Below are 19,394 nucleotides of genomic sequence, written 5' to 3'. Positions count from 1 at the left end.
CTAACAGGAAGTTTTGAAACAAAGATCAGAGAAGACGCTATGTGTTGACAGGATAGTGCATCTGACTTGGAAGGCAGATGAGAGAAGGTCCTCAAAGGATGGTGCAGAAGGAAAAGGCCAGGCCATGCAACAGAAACTGTTTATTGAAACCTCAGTTCTACAAAAGCGTGAAAAAACTCAGATACAAAGCAGTGGTGCCAGAGAGGCGAGGCCCGGAAGGAGAACACCTAGAAAAGAACCGGTCAAGTGGGAAGCCTTGGAGCAGGATGCTAAGGTTGGAAGAGAAAAGGACAAGGTTGAAGGGCCCCGGAATCCTTGGCTGTGACAACTACATCCAAGGGATGGGCGTGGCAAGCTTCCTGCCTCAGGAAGCCTTCCCTCAGCGGCTCCCATCTTGGTACCGTCCCTGGTTTTCCTGCCTCGGGGACATCACAAATACAGAACTACATGAATGTCTTATTTCCCCCCTCATCCACCTCCCACACCCCCCACCTCTACCTTCCCATCTTTGGAAAAGCAAAAGCAAAAGTCTACCCCACCCCCCAGGCTTGAGAAGACAGAAAGAGAGGTGCTTCTCTGTCGTCGTCGGTGGCATGCTGCTGGTCACTGAGCCGAAACTGTACCAGGCACTATCGATGTCCTAACCCACTAGCCAGCCTCTGAGGTCTAGGAGGGTGACCGACCTTGCTCTGCCCCATAATCCCACGTTCCTACTCAGGAGGACAGGAGACTAGCCAAGGACCCAGAGAGGTAGCAAAAATCTAAATCAAGTTTTCCTCTCCCAGGTTCTTAGGGACTCCCAAAACCTCTTAATGAGTTCCTCAGAGCCCTGCCTAGCCTGGGAAAATGAAAGACTTGAGACGGGCCAGCTCCATGACACTAAAAAGAGAACACTGCTGGGGTTGGAGGAATGGAGGGGCTACCGGGTTCGAGAGCCAGGGTGGGGCCAGCCCGTGGGTACGGTAGAAGGGGCGTGAAGGACCAATAGACACCGTACGGTTAGGCTGGTGGCAGGCACGGCAGTTTGGGGGATTTCTCTGGAACTTCTGGCAAAGGGGGCATTTGTGGAGAAGAGTAGGTGGGGCCGGGGGGTCTGGGGGAGGCACTGGAGGGGGTGTCAGTGAGGCCAGAAGGGTGCCCCAGAGTGACGGCCACTCCACGCTGCCTTCCGGGCAGCTGGAGACATTAGTCAGGCACTGTGGCATGGGGGGAGGCAGGCAGGGCTGCGAGAGGCCTTTGGAAACCAGTCTGAGGTCAGGAGGGCCTGGCGAGGGGCTGCAGGACAGCCCCAAGGACTGGTGCATTACAGCCACCGACGCCACAGCTAGGGCCACACTGCTCACATATGCCACGGCTAACAGGCAGGACAGCTGCAGGAGAGAAGATAAGAAAACAGCGGGCTGTTGACTCCCGTCAACTCGTCCCCACTCCCAGCCTCTCACACGGAAGCTCTCTGGAACTCCCTCTGCCTCCCCTGCTCTCCCATCTACTCTCAAATTTCTCCTGAGCCTTTCAGAATTTTCAGCACGCACGCTCGCTCGCTCTCTCGTGATCTTTCTCCAGCCCCTCTCTTTAACAACCCCTTCTCACCTTGACCAGCCGCTGGCAGAGGGAGCCCAGAGACAGCTGCCACGCCGGCTGTTCCAGCAGCACACACAGGTCCGTGTAGGTGTACCAGCCACGCCGACGCCCTTGCTGCTCAGCCACGCTAGTTGGGAGGAGAAACAAGGGGTTGGGGACTCTCCTGCAGTGAGCCCAGGGGCACACATAGGACCCATCAGAAGACACTAAGGAGCTGGTCACATACACAGATCCCTAGCCTACCCACTGATCCAGAAGATGAGACCAAGACCTAAATGTCAAATTAGCTGCTACCACCACCAAAGGAGGGCAAAAGAGGTCGACTACTTTGAACAATTCTCTTTCTCTTCTCTTCTTTCTCGCAGCCACACAGACCTCATCTCTAGCTCCTAGGGCACTAGCCTATGCCTCTAAATGCCTCAAACCCCTCTTACCAATTCCTGGAACTTACCAGCTCTCCAGCCAATTCAGCACCTCAAAGATCTCCCGCGGATCAGTGTAGAGACGCCAATCCTGTGTGCAACAAGAAAGGCAGGGATGGTAGTACATCCCTATGACCTCAGTACTTGGGAAGCTGAAGTATTGCTGCAAGTTACAGGCCAGCCTGGGCTACATAGTGAGTTCTAGGCCAGCCTGGGCTATAGTGTAAGCTTATCTCAAAATATCCTAAGTAAATAAGAACAGGGAAGAGAGCACATGGTGTGGCCTGATCGGAGCAGCTACAACCATCAGCTGAGAAGATGTGCTAACTACTATCCAAAGAGCTTGCGTTTATTCTATCATGCAATCACTACCTACCTGACCTCGAATTAATTACCCCCCTCTACAAAGTACAAAGGGAGAAAATAAACCCAAGAATGGCCACTGTCCACAGGGAGCTCAAAGTCTAAGGTGGGAAAAGTCTGAAAGCAAATATTCCGAGGCCAAAACTACAGGGTCTGCCTCAGAGTGTGCCCTAGAGGAAGAGGGTGTGACGCGACTTCTGGACTCACTGTTCCAGAAGCCTCGAAACTCGTCCTAAGAGAACTGGAAAGGAAGTCCCTGCCAAAAAGACACAAGGGGCAGCCACGCAAAGCCAGGTGCGGTCCGTGCACCTACGATCAGCACTGGAGACCAACGCAGAAGGGACAGGAGATCCATCACAAGGTCAAAGCCAGCCTTGTCTACCCAGGGAGTTCTAGGACAGACTAACTTGAAAGAAACAGGGTCTGACTATGAAGCCCTGACTGTCCTGAAATGGACCAGGCTGGCCTCGAACTTAGAGCTCTGCCTGGGATTAAATGCGTGTACAAGCATACCTGGTAGAAGAAAAAAAAAAAATTAAATGGAGGACAGTTGCTAGTTCAGTTAGTAAAGACCATGTATGCAAGCATCAGAAACTGAGAGGCCCCGGACCCACATAAAACAAGTGGGCATGACATGATGGCATGCACTTTTTATTATCTCTGCACTAAGGAGGCAAAGACAAGCAGATCCCTGAGGCTTGCTGGCCAGCCAGCCAGCCTGCCCTAATCCATGAGTACCAGGCTAAATAAGAGACCCTATTTCAAAAAGCAAGGTAGACAGTTCTTCAGGAAGAACACTGGAGGTTATCTGGTGTACACACACACACACACACACACACACACAGAGAGAGAGAGACAGAGAGAGAGAGAGAGAGAGCGCTAAAGACAACAACAGAAAGCTGAGAGAGAACAAAGAATAAAGGGGAAAAAGACAGATAAGAGCCACTCACCATGGCACTCAGGAAGCCCCTTTCCAAGGCATTGAGAGTAGGCACGGCCATTCCCCCGGCAGCTCCCCATTCATCATTGAAGACCTCCTCTTCCTCCCCTTCATCGTAAAGGTATTTGCTGGCCACCATCTGTAGAGAAGCCAGAAGCAGCATCAGGGGAGCTCTTACCTGGTGCCTGGCTCACTCGGGAAATAAAAGGAGGGGACACCTTACCATGGAGATCAGAAACAAGTCAGAAGAGGACACGTGCTGCAGGTAGTCTGGGTTTCTGTGCCGGAGCCGCTCAATGTACACCAGAGCTAACATCATAGCACAAGGGGATATACAAGCCTCCCTGCGAGGTGAAAAGGATCAGTAATTAAACCCAAGGGTCCTTCGACTCTCAAGATGCTCATCTGTCTTTACACTTTCTCTTTAGAGACAATACCACCCCCCTCACACACACAAACACTCTCTCGCTCTTATTCTATGCCCGCAATCCCAGCCTCACCGGGACACGTGAGCTACATATTTCTTCTGGAGTCGGCGAATAGGACTGGGTGCTGCTTTCTGAAGAAGTTCCACAGTAATGTCTGCAGGAGATAGAGGAGGCAGAACAGTCAACCCCCCCAACATACACACCAGTCCCTATAATTGTCAGGGAAGACCTAGGTCTGTAGTATCTGGGATCTGACTGTCGCAGAAACCTAAAAGTCAAATTCTCCTAAGCTGGGAGGGCATGATGAAATAAGCCTGTAATCCCAATACTCAAGACACAGGGGCAGGGGGATTGGATTACTCCATGGCCAGCCTGATCTATAGATGAATTGCAGGTGAATTATAGGCTAGTTAGATCTATGTAGTTAGATCTATGTAGTAAGTAAGACACTGTCTCAACCTTTCATCCTTGATTTTCCCACTGTACCCCTCCTCCAATTCTAAGTAGATAAAAGCCTTGATTCTCAGCCTTTCCTTCTGTTGATTATTCATGTTTATTTTTCACTAATGTTCATCTAAGAACTGTGCTTTGTTTACTTGGGAAACATATAACAAATATAATTAGAAAACCTAAGTTTCTGACCCTATAAGTCAAAGGGGCAGCATGACTTGGGGTATTGCTCCATGGTAAAATGCTTGCCTGGCACACGCAAGGCCCTAAAAATAAGAGACTGCGATTTATGAGCTGCTTTTACTCACGTGGGCTAAAAGAATGTGAAACACGTCTTGCATTGTCAAACCAAGTACCAAGTGAGGTAAGTTATGAGACACAGTGCAGCTCAGCAAACCTCTAGGCATCTGGGTGACTACTGAAAACCCTGCCCTCAAAGATACTTGCTCAGACACACACACACACACACACACACACACACACACACACACACACACACACACACACACAACCCCTCTAACCTGCCACAGGGCTGGAGAGCTCCTCCAAGCTGCAATCTGTCTCCCAGTCCCAGCCATAATAGAGTCTCCTTCGGATTCGAGCACTCAGTTTTTGGTGTCCTGGAAGGAACTGAAACAGGGAAGGGTTTGGTGGACGTCCTGGGTTGGGGCTGGAAGGCTGTACAGGACTTGCTGCCACTGGGCCTATGCCCCACCCAGCTCCGAGTTCCCAGGATCTTTTGCTAATGGTAGCCTAGTCCTGTCCTCAGGGAGAGGAAGAAAGACACCCTGTCATCACTAAGGGCTCCCAGGAGAAGACTAGAACACTAGAACCCAGATGGACCCTAGTCGAACCACCCGCAGTTCCCTTCCCATAACCTGAGGCTTTGCCTCCAGGCCCAAGTGGCCCGGGCCTCGAGTAGGCATTGCTCTCGACAGCTGCCCAATCCGGGGCATGGCAAGTGACACAGTTCCCATTCCGCTCGGGTCCGGAGGGAAACGCCCCGGAGTCCTGACTCCCAACCTAGGGGGGGCTAAGGACAGGCGGACTGTGCTCTCACCGTGAAGTCCTGGAAACCGGTGAGGGAAAAGGTGCCTTCTTCGTCCAGGAGGAGCCCAGCCAGGTCCATCGCGCCGCCGTCAGCCGCCCCCCTGTGAAGGGGAGGGGGAGGAAAGGAATAGTAAGTTGCGGACAGAGCCGTCCTCTCCCGTTGGCCCACCTGCCCGCCTCTCCCGAGAGGGCCGCCGCCCGGGTCCGCGCAGTCTCCTCCCCTCTCGCCGGCAGCCGCAGGACGCCTCTTCCTGTTCCGCGCGCTGCCTGGGCCTCCCGGCGCCCGACGATCGACGATCGGCGCGGCGCTCACCAGGCCGAGTAGGAAGAGGTCCGAGGGCCAGAAGCGTTCTCAGCCCGTGCTGCGTCCGCCTGGCGTTTACAAGCGGCGGGCGTGTCGCCGACGAGTCAGCCCGCCGGGCAGGAAGTGCCGACCGCCCGGCCCAGCCTCCCCGCCGAGAGCTCCGGGTCTCCGGAGCCTCCAGCACCAGGGTCTGATTTTTGGATGACGGTTCCCCAGGGGACCGGGACGCACCAAGGGTGAACGAGCTGGCCAAACCTCGTGGTAGTGGTGCCCGATATTAGCGAGACTAACACAAGAGGTAACACACAACGAGTTGTTGCCCGGGATTTAGTAGGGAAGATGCACGCACTCAGCAATGCACAGGAAAGATGAACAAGAAACTTACCCGTGGGAGAACTGTGGATAAGGTGGAAGGGAATCTGTTGAACCTCTATGCCCCTTACGAGTTTGAAATTGTAAAGCTCGAATGCATAACTGTATTTTGTAGGGTTACTCCAGCAAATTAAATGATCTCAAAAGATACGAAGCCTCAAAGAACGATGTCAACAAGTCTCCCAAAAGTAAACAGCACCTAAATGAGGTTTTATTTTCAAACACGCCTTCCACCCAATGTGCCGCCGAAAGATTTGGGGAAGAAAGAGCGCCGACGCTCGGAGCGGGAAGAAGCAACTTTTCTAAACTGGTGAGGCTGCTCTTAAGGCATTAAAGTCACGCGCTGGTGTTTTGTTTATCCGCTGAGGGGGAGGAGGGGACCGGAGGCGACGAGGATTGAGTAATGGTAATGCCGCCGCCCTTCCAGAGCCGAAGCAGATCCTAGCCAGGATCCTGGGCGCCTGGAGGCCCACTTCCACCGGGCGGGGTCGCACGGGAGCTACGGGTCGCCAGCAGCTTTCCCCAGCCGCCCTGACACCACCGGGAGAAGACCGCAGGCTGCGGAGACTCCACGCGCCGCGCCCGGGGTTGGCTGCTCCGGCGGCCAGCAAAAGCGCACCTGCGTGGGTGCGCGAAGCGCAGCCGCCGCCGCCCCCCTGCGCACGCGCGGGCCTCCCATCCGGGCTGTTTGGGCCGCGTCACGTGACCGCGCGCCCCGTCACGTGACCGCGCGCCCGCAGGTCCGCCGCGCCCGGGCGTGCGCCCCCTTCCGCCTGACGCGCCCCCGGCGGCGGCCGCGCAGCCCTGGCTCCTCGCGGGGCTCGGGCAGCGGCTGCGGCGCGGTGATGGCGAGCGGCGGTGGCGGCGGCGGCGGCGGCACCGGCACCGGCGCAGGTGGGACCTCGGGGCTGGGCCTGGGCCTGGGGCTGAGCCTCAGCATGGGGGAGGCCCCCGGCGACGCGGAGGAGGAGGCGGCGGCGGCCGAGGCGGTGGGACGCCTGGCCACGTCGCTGTGGCTGCGGCTCCGCGGCTGGGAGGCGGTGCTGGCGGCCGCGCAGCGACTGCTGGTGTGGGAGAAGCCGCTGCACAGCCTGGTCACGGCGGCCGCACTCAACGGCCTCTTCTGGTAACGGCCGCGGAGGTGGAGGAGGAGGAGGGGGCGGGGCCGGGCTGCGCGGGAGAGCGGGGGCGGGAGGACCGGGGGCACCCTCCCCTGGAAGGGCTGTCAGCCGCAGGAGCGGTGATCCACCATCAGGTTGCCCCCTTGCTTAGTCTCCCGGTGGCGGGGTAAGGCTTAAGAGGGCCATCTCCCTGCCAGTGGGTCTTTCTGCCCTTTCCGATGGGTTTGGGAGCCTCTCACCTACGCGCGGCTGAGATGCCTGTCTCCCCAAGGTTGCTGTCTTCGTCGTCCCTCCGACCCTTCTTCCTGCTCAGCATCTCACTTCTGACCTATTTTCTGCTGGATCTCTGGCATCCCCGCTTTCTCCCCGACACTTCAGGTGAGTTTCTTCATTCCGCACGCACGCACTGTTGTGCACAGGCCGTGTTGCGAGGTAGAACAGCAAAGGGAAGGTACAGCGGGGCCGTTTGCGCCTCCTCGGCATACTCCGTGCGTGCCCTCGTCCCTCATCCCCGTTTTAAGAAATTGCCTGAAATGAGCATCGTCTCGTTCCCAAAAGTAACGTTCTTGGGGTTTTAGTAGTCAAAACTCTGAAGTTTAGAGCGGAGTGTGGTGGTGGTGGTGGTGGTGGTGGTGGTGCTGATGCTGGTGCTGGTGCTGGTGGTGCACGCCTTTAATCCCAGTACGCAGGAGACAGAGACAGGCGGATCTCTGGGAGGTCTAGGCCAGCCCGAGTTACATACTGTGACATTGTCTCAAAAAAGTAAATAAACGTCAAAGACCGTAGAGTGTGTAGCCAAAGCACCTGAGATACAATTCCCTACTCTGCCCTTAATCAGGTGCATGGACTTGTAAAGAATTGCAAACGTAGGGATTTTGTTTGTTGTTTTTTGAGGCAGGGTTCCTCTGTGTAGCCTTCCTATCCTGGACCTCCTCCGTAGACTAGGCTGACCTCGAACTCACAGGAATCCCCCTACCTCTGCCTCCTGAGATTAATCCCTCCTGGGATTAAAGGTGTGTGCTACCATTGCCTGGCTTCTTTTGGCTTTCTTATACGCACCTAATGTGCATCTTGGAACAACTATGTATTGGGCCGTGTATAAATTATTGGGGACACAAGCGAATAAAGTGTGGGCTTCTGTGTTTGATAAAGGCTAAGTCTAAAGAAGGAAACAAAGGTAGCCTTGGTGGTATAGACCTCCCATCTCAGCTGCAGAGGCTGAGGCAGGGGAGGGTGCAAATTCAAGGCCTACCCTGTCTCAAGGAACAGGGGACATAGCTCAGTGGTACAGCATTTGCCTGATGTTTACCGCAGGTTCAGTTCCAAGTACTGCGAAAAAGAAAAAGGGTGCAGAAGCAGCATGTAGTACAGCCTGTTGTTAGCGTAGGAAGGAAGTTCTGTGTGCCTGTGCAGTGGTTCATGCCTGTAAGTGAGAATTTGACGTGAACAGTGCCGGGGAGCAGCAGTTCTTTCTGATTTGGGATCTGCCTCTCAGTGCCTCTTGCACTCTTAATTTAGTGCCCCTTTTTCTCTATAGCATCGCCCCCTGAGGAACCACACTCTGACAGGTGAGTACAGACCACCTTTTAAAGAAGATGCCCAGATGTGGTCTGCTTACTATGTTCGGGTCAGCTCCTAGAGGGCAAGGCTGCCACTTCTGCACGCATAGGCCCCAGCAGAGTGAAGGGGCTTGCAGCAAGCGAAAGCGTGCTGGCCCTAGGCTTTTATGTGCCTTTTCCTGTGGAGGTAGAGTTGAGGATCCTGGGGATTTGCTTTCCCGGACTAGGGTGCCCTCCTCTGGGGGAGGTGGGGTTTTCCACGTCTCCAGATTGAAGAGCGCGTCAGCAATCTCAAAGTGATGTGAGTGCTTTAGAAAGCTGGTTTCTGAGGCTTCCAGGGGTCATGTCATGTCTCCCCAGTGAGGGTGCGGGGTCAGGCGCCCAGCCGCACCTGCTGAGTGTGCCCGAGTTGTGCAGATACCTGGCTGAGAGCTGGCTCACCTTCCAGATTCACCTGCAAGAGCTGTTGCAGTACAAGAGGCAGAATCCAGCTCAGGTAAAGCTCCTCCTGTAGTGCTTGTTCCTGAGCCAGAGGGGATGGGAGAGGAGCGGTATGAGCAGTGTCTGCTGTAGTTTCCCAGTCTGGTCCCATTCTTCCAGCGGATGAGTAGTGTTTCCTAGGTGACGGGGCACATGGCTTAGTCCAGGGTTTTCATAGACCTGTGCTCTTCTCCGCAGTTCTGTGCTCGAGTCTGTTCTGGCTGTGCTGTGCTAGCTGTGTTGGGACACTATGTTCCAGGGATTATGATTTCCTACATTGTCTGTGAGTGGAGGCCAGCCCTGCCCTTTCCAAAGCCCTTCCTATTCTTTCCCTGGATTGACCCGGAGGACAGACTGGGTCTTCTTTGTCAGTTACCTGTCTGGGGAGGAGAGTAGGAGATGAGGGAAGAGGATGTCACTGCCTTGGGGAAGGGTCTCATCTTTGTTTAGACCTGCCTGTCCAGGGGACAGTTTGAAGAAGGCTCCTGGGAAATGGGCATGCTGAGCTCTGAGTGGACTTGCTAACCCACAGTGTTGAGTATCCTGCTGTGGCCCCTGGTGGTTTATCATGAGCTGATCCAGAGGATGTACACTCGCCTGGAGCCCTTGCTCATGCAGTTGGACTACAGCATGAAAGCAGAAGCTGATGCCCTGCACCACAAACACGACAAGAGGAGTAAGGGGTTCCCTTCACCCCGAGGGAAAGGCGGGAGGGAGGGCCTGAGGTTCATGGCTCATGATGTGTCCTGGACCCTAAATCATTTCCAGTTCCTTAGTCGTACTTGTCTCCTCCCATCGTCTTTGCTCACACTGCCTTTTTTTTTTTTTTTTTTTTTTTTTTTTTTTTTGGTTTTTCGAGACAGGGTTTCTCTGTGTAGCTTTGCGCCTTTCCTGGAACTCACTTGGTAGCCCAGGCTGGCCTCGAACTCACAGAGATCCGCCTGGCTCTGCCTCCCGAGTGCTGGGATTAAAGGCGTGCGCCACCACCGCCCGGCTATGCTCACACTGCCTTATTGCCCTTCTCTAGAGCGGCAAGGGAAGAATGCACCCCCAGCAGGTGATGAGCCCCTGGCTGAAACAGAGAGTGAGAGCGAGGCGGAGTTGGCTGGCTTCTCTCCAGTGGTGAGGTCCAGGGAAGATGGGGTGTCAAACAGAAGGCTCAAGGGAAGCTGGGTGTGGTGATGCACACCTGTAATCCTGTTTGAGGGGTGGAAGCAGAAGGAGCAAGAATTCATTATGAGTTTGAGACCAGCCTGGGCTGTACAAGACCCCTTCTCCAAAAACTGAAAGGCAGAGGGAGGGGGAGAGCCTGACTGCTCCAGAGCTACCACTTCTCGAGTAGGCGGGACCGGAAGGCTTGGGGGAAAGTGTTTGTATCCCTCCCTTTGGGTTCATCCTGGCTCTTCTGCAGGTGGATGTGAAGAAAACAGCACTGGCCTTGGCTATTACAGACTCGGAGCTGTCAGATGAGGAGGCTTCTATTTTAGAGAGCGGCGGCTTCTCTGTATCTCGGGCCACCACCCCACAACTGACAGACGTTTCTGAGGGTACGAGCAGTCTTTGCCCTTAATCTTCCTGCTCCCTGATGTTCACTTGTTGCTGGCTTTGTTCTCTGAGTTCCAGAAATGCTTCCTCTAGCTAGTTGATTCTCTGATTTACCCTAAGCTCCCCAAAGACCTTGGCTCAGTATTCCATCTTCACTTTGCTTTGCTTTGTGGTCTTTAACTGTCCTTTTATTGTTTTCAGATCTGTTATTTTATGTGTGTGAGTTTTTGGCCTGCATGTATGTGTACAACACATGCATGTCTGGTGCCTGCAGAAGTCAAAAGAGGGCAACTGACCTCCTGGAGTTGGAGTTGTGGATGGTTGTGAGCCACCATGTGGGTGCTGGGAATCGAACCTTGGTCTTCTGCAATAGCAGCAAGTGCTCTTAACCACTAAGTCGTCTCTCTAGCTCTACTTTGCTTTTTGATAAGGATCTTATATAGCTCAGGCTTGCTTCAAACTCTATAGCAGAGGATGGCCTGAACTCCTGATCCCTCCTGCCTCCCCTCCCAAATGCTGGGATTACAATAGACATGTGCCACAGAGCCTGGCTTCTTAAGTTCTCTTCGTGAACTTACTGGCTTTTGTGGCCAGTCAGAGAAACCAGCCATTCCTAACCCTGTGTTCTCTGCACAGATTTGGACCAGCAGAGCCTCCCAAGTGAGCCAGAAGAGGCTCTGAGCCGAGAACTGGGGGAGGGCGAAGAGGCAGAGCTGGCCCCTCCTGAAGACCTGCTCACTGCCTCTCCAGCCCTCACAAAGCAAGCCCTGGACACAGAGGAAGAGGCTGTCGTCAAGGAGGCCTTGCTTCGGCTCTCCTCCCCTCTTCACTTTGTGAACACGCACTTCAATGGAGCAGGGTCCCCCCAGGATGGAGGACCAGTGGAGACCCTGAGCCCAGAGGCTCCACCCAGCCCCCTCTCACCCCCACTTTGCCTGGCTGAAAGTGGTCCAGTTACCCTCCTCTCCCCCTCTGTGCTCCCGCCCCTTCCCCAGGACTCACCTCAAGCCCTGGCTGCCCCTGAGGAGGAAGAGGTACTCACCACTGAGGACTTTGAGTTGCTGGATCAGGGGGAGCTGGAGCAACTGAATGCAGAGCTGGGCTTGGGACCAGAGATGCCCCCAAAGCCCCCTGATGTACTGCCTCCTCCCTCTCCCCCTCCCCCTCCCCCCCCCTCCTCCTCCCCTGGGGCCAGACAGTCCGTCTCTGGTCCAGTCAGACCAAGAGGCTCATGCCGTGGTTGAGCCATGAGCCGTAGCAGAGTGAGTGCAGGCACAGAGGCTTCCTGACTAGGGCTGCCACAGCTCCTCCTTCCCTCCTCCTCTGGGGAGAGGCACTGTGTGGAGAAGCTGGCTGTCCGATGGAAGCCAGCCCACTGTCTGCCCGCCTGCCTGCTGTCCTGGGACCTGGTACAGTACCTGTGCCTAGGGTTGGTTTTAAGTTTGTAAATAACTTTCCATTTGGGTTAGTGGATGTGATGGGGCTAGGGAAGTCCTCCATAGCCTGCACTCACTTCCCTGCCTCATCTCTTCTCATTCTGTCCCGAGCCCTGCTGGTCTGCCCGTTCTTTTTCTTCTTCCTGTCCCCAGGGACCTGTGCTGCTCTGCCCTCATGTCCCACTTGGTTGTTTAGCTCAGGCACTTTATCATTTTTCTCTACTGTCCTAACTCCCCTTGGCTTTATTTCCCTGCTGTGTCCTGTCCTTAGCAGCGTGCTCCCCACTCTTTGCCAACTCCTCCTTCCACAGGCACTGACCACGTTTTAGGGCAGGTTCTCTTCTGAGAAAAGAAGAGACCTGGAGTGCTGTCGGGCCAGTAGTGCTGCACTTCGGTCACTGTAGCCTCGAACCTGCACCGAACCTACCCTTGCCTGGTTCACCCCCATGATGCAGGACAGCAGGGTCCCCTAGCACTTTGCCAGCACTGTGGTTGATGAGCATGCTCTCTCGGTTTGAGCTGAGGGACTTCTTACTGTCTTAGAGAGGAAGAACAAACCTACTCTTCTGGACCACAGTTGAGACTGCTAGGGTCTAAGTGGATAGTAACATCTGTGTAGGTGTTAACTGGAAAAATAAAGTGTTGATTGGCTAGAACTCTTGCCTGCCTGTCTCACTGAGAGCTGCTTGCATACTGTTCACCTTGTCCCTCCTCACCCCGATGTCCTCATCCCAGTGCTGCCCCTGGTTTATTTTCCTTGGTGTAAGACAAAGTCAGAAGCAGGGATTGTCCTGACAACCCTGCCAGCTCAACCATCTTCCTTGAATGTGTGGTATGTGGTGAGACTTAGCATGTGTAAATAAATTACACACAGAAGGAAATTGCCTTGCCTTCCTAGTCAGTGGAAGCATGGAGCCATAACAACTGGTTCCTACTACATGCCTAAGCTTTTAACATTGTCTCCTTAAGTGACCCATCTGCGCCAGGTGGCGGCGGCGGCGGCGGCGGCGGCGGCGGCGGCGGCGGCGGCGGCGGTGGCACCGCATGCCTTTAATCCCAGCACTCAGGAAGCAGAGCCAGGCGGATCTCTGAGTTCGAGGCCAGCCTGGGCTACCAAGTGAGTTCCAGGAAAGGCCCAAAGCTACTCAGAGGAACCTTGTCTCGAAAAACCAAAAAAAAAAGTGACCCATCTTCATGCTAACATCTCAATCTGATGTCAATACTAGGCCCACTAACCAACAATGGAATACTGTTCATATTAATAGAAACTGGTTTCAAGACAAGGGACTAAAGAAATGGTATCTTAACTTTTTTTTAAGTGTAATATGTATTTGGCACTAAGTTATTTATTCAGTTATTTTCAATAGGATTTCTCCGTGTAGCCCTGACTGGCCTGGAACTCAGAAATTTGCCTGCCTCTGCCTCCCAAGTGCTGGGATTAAATGTGGGCCACCACCACTGGGCTGATTCTAAGTGATTTATATATAATAATGGTTGGGGGCTTTTCCTCAGCTTTTAAAATGAATTGGCTCATTACTAGACATAGTAGCTGACATTTGTAATCCCAGCAGTTGTGAGGCAGAGGCCAGATGATTGAGAGCTTCAGGCTGGCCTGGGATACTGAGGGAAAAGACCCTATCTCAAACAAAAGCCCACTACAATTAAAACAAAACAAAAAAATCAAAACATTGCTATTAACTTTTTTTTTTTTTAAGTTTTTTTTTTTTTTTTTTTTTTTTTAGTTTTCCGAGACAGGGTTTCTCTGTGTAGCTTTGCGCCTTTCCTGGAACTCACTTTGGAGACCAGGCTGGCCTCGAACTCACGGAGATCCGCCTGCCTCTGCCTCCCGAGTGCTGGGATTAAAGGCGTGCGCCACCACCGCCCGGCTTTTTTAAGTTTTTTTGAGACAGGGTTTCTCTGTGTAGCTTTGGAGCCTGTCCTGGATCTCGCTCTGTAGACCAGGCTGGCCTCGAACTCATAGAGATCCTCCTGCCTCTGCCTTCCGAGTGCTGGAATTAAAGGCGTCTGCTGCTGCTGCTGCCGCCGCCGCCGCCGCCGCCGCCGCCGCCGCCACCACCACCACCACCACCAGCTTTAACTCAATTTTTAAACACAGCTTAACTTCCTGAAGGGCCATAAGGCTCTAGGAATGGAGCTATGATTCAAACCCGTTAACACAGTTAAGCTCCTGTCCAAGATGGGCACAAGGGAAGAAGCCAGGAACTGAGAACACCAGTCTCGTGTCTTTGGCTTTGTGAAGAGTGAACTCTTAGCTGTCGTTGCACTGTGGTGAACAGTTTAGAACAGAGCCAGTGATCTGCTTAATGAGTTCAGGTCCTCGGCCTTCAGCTGCAGGTACAATGCAGTAATGCTACTTGTCTTTGAGGTGGGCCTCTAAACAGGTGTGTCCCGGGGTGTCCCATTTTCTGAGAGAATTTTCTGTTTCACATTTCAGAGAATCCGTGTTGACCGAGGCCTGTGGTTCTATATATTGAAGGAACTTGCTAATGTAGAGATTAGCATTTCTGATGAGAATACAAAAACAGATGTAACCAATAAACAGGCAGTCCCAAAAGGAAATAACCAATCAAAAAGAATTGTTGCCTTAACCCATTTCCTTATTAAACACCAAGTCTGAACTTAGAACCGGAACCCTGTAGCTGGATCAAAATATTACAGGTTTGGAGTCAGTGTCACCCCTTCACATTTCCATTGTCTGATGTTTTCTACGTGTTTGGTTGGTGGTGATGTCCACTATCAGATATCTTGATCAGTGCTCTCCTGAAAGGCACGTGATGAAAGCTTTTCCTGAGTAAAAGGAAAATGAGCAGAAATGTGAAGCCCATTATTAGGATACACACACACACACACAGTCCCAGCACCCCAAGAGGGCAGGACTTGAAGGACTGGGCATAGGTTGAGGCCAGCCTGAGCTACATAAGAGACTCCTAAGAGATGGGGGGAAGGAGAAGTAGGGAGAGGAAATCTAATGAGAAGAGTTGGCTACATGTTTTATGTTCAGGGAAGGGGACGGTACATTTTAGTTAACATGTATCCAGATAGTTAATAGTGTATCTTGTCTGCCTTAATGGAAGTGTAGCCTTTAATAAGCAGGTAGTACTTCTGTGTCATGCCTAAATTAGCATGCTTCCACAAAGGAAGGCTTTGTGCATTGAGTTTATTGACAAATTCACAGACTACAATGTGCACAAGAGAAGACTACCAGAGGCTGGATGCTGTAGGCAGAATTCTTGAAGGAATTGGGAATGTTTAGTCCAACAGAGAAAGGAGTTGGATTATGTCAACAGCCTTCCAAGTTTGAAGGATTGTCAGTAAGACTTCAGAAGGCAGAAGTGAATTGGGTGACCATGGATAGATAAAAATGCTAGATAGAATTTAGTGTTCTGGCCAAGACACACAGCAAAACAAAATGGTCGGAGGATGGGGAAGGGGGCCAGCATATTTGGTTTTTGTTTTTTTTGACACAGTGTCTCATGTAGCCCAAGCTAGCCTCTAACTCTTGGTTTTCCAGCCACAGCTTCTGAAGGGCTGGTATTACAGATACACAAAAACACAAACAAGCAAGGAACAGACAAGATTAGTGTTTTATGGGGGCAGGGTGGGGCAGAGCAAGAGCTCTATCACTGAACAGCACCCCTACATCCTAAGTGATCTTTAAAGTTATAGCAGTTCTAAGAATAATTTTATCATGGAGGGGACACGTCACTTTGCCTTGTGTCCAACCAAAGTTGACTTCTTCTACCTTACATATGGGTATATCATTGTGTGTCACTGGCCCAGGCATCACTGTACTCTGCTCACTCATCCTGGGCAGTTTCACATGTCCACCCATTTGCTTCTTCTTCGTATGCTGATAATCTCTATCTCATAGGTCAGTTCTTTCCCCCAGAACTTCCACCTAGGCACCTTCACTTGAATGTGCCGCGGGTACCTCTATTCAACTCCTCGACACTGAGCTCTACTCTGCATCCCACCCACCTGCCTCCAACAGCGGCCTGTTCTGAAGTTTTTATACCGCTTATTGACACTCTCAACCACACAGGCTCATTTTTTTTCTTCACCCTACACCCAGTAGATCTAGTTGTTTTCAGTTTTGTGTCCTATTAATTTGTTTCTTAGCCAGCTGTGATGGCACTACGTGGTGAGACCCTGCCTTGGGGGAGGGGCTCCAGGTTTAGTGAGAGATTCTCAAGAAATACGGCACAAAAATGTAATCCCAGCACCCAGGAGGCAGAGGCAGGCAGATCTCTGAACTCAGACCAGTCTGACCTACATGGAAAGTTCTAGGTAAGGTGGCAACAAACTAACAAAATACAGTTAAATATAACACAGACGTTTCCTGCCCCAGGCACAAATGCTCTAGGCAGAATTCTTGAAGGAATTGGTAATGTTTAGTCCAAAAAACTAAACATGGTGGGAAAAAAATTATAGATATCTATATATCCATTATATAGATAGATATATGGATATATATATATATAGTTTTTTGTTTTGTTTTTTTGGGGTGGGTTTTTTGTTTTGTGTTTTTTGAGACAGGGTTTCTCTGTGTAGCCCTAGCTGTCCTGGAACTCACTTTGTAGACTAGGCTGGCCTTGAACTCAGAGATCCACCTGCCTCTGCCTCCCAAGTTCTGGGATTAAAGGTGTGTGCCGCCGCCACCATCATCCAGCACATAGTGGAATGTTTAGAGAAATAAATAGAATGTGCAAATAGTAATTATAAACGAAATATAGATATATTTTGTAAATTTTGTAAACAATATTAAGCAATAGACAAAATCATATATGATTCCATTTATATAAAAAAGTATAATGCTATACATAATGTTAGTGACTACTTTTGTGGGTGGGAAACCAGTGACTGAAGGGATCTTTTGAAATTCAGTATATATATTTCCCTCTATTTGGTGCTGGAACTGAACCAAGGGTCCCACAGATCCTTGGTAAGTGTTCTTATCACTGTACTACCCCAGGCACTGACGTATTCTGAGGACTGGTTATGTGGGAGTGTTCCATTTATGAGAATTTGTTGTGGCATCTCATTTTGTATTTGTGTCACACTGTGGTCCGAATGTTGAAGTCACCTCTTTTAGTTCTTTTGTGCTACTGTAATGAACATCTGAGTCTGGATAATTTTTAAACAACAGAATTTTATTTCTCACTGTTTGGGAAGCTGGGAACCTTAAGATCAAGGATCCAACAGCTTGAGTGTCTGGTGAAGGCCAGATCTGCTTCCAAGAGAGGATCTACTGTTGGGTCTTGCAGAGGGCTCTGTGGCTGTGGACTTACATGGGGAAGGGACAAACAGCGATTTTGGACTTCTTTTATAGTCATGAATCCCATTCACAAGAGTTTCATCCTTATGACTTAATTACTTCTGAAGATCTCACTTCTCAAACCATCACAATAGCAATTAAATTGTTTCTTATTTTCATGTAGGTTTGACTGTGTTAGGTCTTGGTTATTTTATGGATTGAAAGACTTTGTACATGGTTGGGCTTAGAAAGAAGCCTTGGCGTGGGAACTGTAAAATAGTGATGGACAGGGTGGTCTTTGGTGCCCAAAATGTTTTAGGATTGAAGTTTTAATAGATGAATCTCCAGCCAATTGTGAGTGTGTACACTTGCACACTCAGGGGACGACAAAAGAGGACAACCACTAATTTGAAGCCAACCTGGTCTATATAATGAATTCCAGGTTACCTAAGGCTACATAATCCCCAGTGTGATAGTATGGTTATGAAGGGTAGATACTTATTTTTAAGATTTATTTATTCATGTATTTTATGGATATGAGTGTTCTGTCTTTATGCACATCAGAAGAGGGCATCAGGCCCCATTGCAGATTGTTGTGAGTCACCTTGTGGTTGCTGAGAATTGAACTCAGGACCTCTGGAAGAGCGGTCAGTGTTCTTAACCTCTGAGCCATCTCTCCGACCCTGGGTAGATACTTTTTTGGTGGTGGGGTTAAACAGGGTTTCATGTATTCCAGGCAGACCTCAAACTTACATGTAATCCCTGACCCTTTCCTTTCTACCTCCCAAGTGCTGGGATTATGTGTGTGCATGTGCCACTTTAGAATTTTTTGAGGCAGGGTCTCACTGCGTAGCTTTGGCTGGCCTGGAACTTTCTAAGTAGACTAGGTTGGCCTCAAACATACAGAGATCTGCCTGTCTCTGCCTCCCAGATGCTAGGATCAATTGTGTGACATCACTCTGGACTTCCAGCTCCTTTTTGAAACGACAAACATTGAGCTGGTGAGGTAGTTTGGCAAGTGAATGTGTTTTTCTTTGAAGCCTGATGAGGTGAGTTCAATCGCTGGGAGCCATGTTAGAAAGCTGGATTTGGTGGTTATCATCCCAGAACAACTGACAATGAGATGGGGGACAAAGATAGAGAATCACACAGAAGCCTGTAGAACAGCAAGCCTCGAGAAAGGATCGTAACAAAAACAAGAGAGACCCTACCTCAAAGACTGAAAGAGCCAACTGCAAAACTTGACCTCTAACCTCCATGTAAGCCATGGCGTGTATACCCCTGCACTCACATACACACCCCACACTACTAATAAAACATTACAAGATAAGTGATGAACATTTTGCTTTAAGTATAAGTTATTACCAGGAAATGGTGGCACATGCCTTTAGCTCCAGCACATATACAACACACACACACACACACACACACACACACACAAATTAATTTTTAATTGAAGAAGCTAGCTAGGTCTACAAATCGAGTTCCAGGACAGCCAAGGCTGTTACACAGAGAAATCCTGTCTGGGGAAAAAAAGACATAGGTGGGAAATGGGTTAAGCTGCTGTAACATAATCCAACCGCAGCATAAACAAGTTTAATTTCTTGCTTGTATGAGAATCCTGAACTGGTGTGACATTCAGAAGCCCGGGGTCCTCCTAATTTGTTGCTCTGTCTAAAGTGCGGCCTCAATCCATGTGTTTCCAATTGAGTCCTTATTTCAGGCCACAGAATATGGGAAAAGAAAAGCATGGCATACCTCTGCCATTTGAGGGCCTGACCCCAGTCAGCTTGTGTAATTTCTGAACACTTTGCACTGGCTAGCACTTACTCACATGGTCATGCTTGGCTCCAAGGGAGCTGGAAAATGCAGGTGGCCATGTGCCAGATAAAACTTGAGGAAGAGCAGATATTTGTACAACAATTGGTGTCACAGAGGGACGTAAAGGGTGACTTTTGCGGTAGTGAGAACATGCTAAGCCTGAAGTAATGAAACAAACGTTAGGTCCTGTAAGGCTTTTTCTTGGCTTATGATCTTGACCTGGAAAACAACAGGATTGAGTATTACT

General features: G+C 50.9%; 2 protein-coding genes across 3 annotated transcripts; one reads left to right on the top strand and one right to left on the bottom strand.

Moving 5' to 3' along the window:
• Window positions 1-125: 125 nt before the first annotated feature.
• Cnppd1 (cyclin Pas1/PHO80 domain containing 1) lies at window positions 126-5,329 on the bottom strand. The gene is made up of 8 exons (XM_015985643.3): window positions 5,245-5,329; window positions 4,706-4,814; window positions 3,807-3,888; window positions 3,530-3,650; window positions 3,317-3,445; window positions 2,033-2,094; window positions 1,591-1,708; window positions 126-1,370 (listed from the first exon to the last, which is right to left on the bottom strand). Exons 1-8 carry the CDS (start codon window positions 5,311-5,313, stop codon window positions 834-836), a joined length of 1,227 nt encoding a protein of 408 aa, XP_015841129.1. The 5' UTR covers window positions 5,314-5,329; the 3' UTR covers window positions 126-833.
• A 1,407-nt stretch (window positions 5,330-6,736) lies between these two features.
• Window positions 6,737-12,707, top strand: Retreg2 (reticulophagy regulator family member 2). Of its 2 annotated transcripts, XM_076550035.1 has the most exons (10): window positions 6,737-7,036; window positions 7,303-7,409; window positions 8,569-8,599; window positions 8,951-9,086; window positions 9,269-9,353; window positions 9,603-9,746; window positions 10,098-10,192; window positions 10,482-10,617; window positions 11,252-11,756; window positions 11,788-12,707. In XM_076550035.1, the coding sequence occupies exons 1-10, from the start codon at window positions 6,756-6,758 to the stop codon at window positions 11,864-11,866; spliced, it is 1,599 nt and encodes a 532-aa protein (XP_076406150.1). In that variant the 5' UTR covers window positions 6,737-6,755; the 3' UTR covers window positions 11,867-12,707. The 2 variants fall into 2 exon arrangements, with proteins under 2 accessions (XP_076406150.1, XP_042116400.2); XM_042260466.2 differs by having other exon boundaries at window positions 11,252-12,707.
• The last annotated feature ends 6,687 nt before the right edge of the window (window positions 12,708-19,394 follow it).

This window comes from Peromyscus maniculatus, chromosome 13, assembly GCF_049852395.1.
Source record: "Peromyscus maniculatus bairdii isolate BWxNUB_F1_BW_parent chromosome 13, HU_Pman_BW_mat_3.1, whole genome shotgun sequence".
In the NCBI taxonomy this organism is placed as follows: domain Eukaryota; kingdom Metazoa; phylum Chordata; class Mammalia; order Rodentia; family Cricetidae; genus Peromyscus; species Peromyscus maniculatus.
This window is presented reverse-complemented; position numbering and strand designations above follow the sequence as displayed.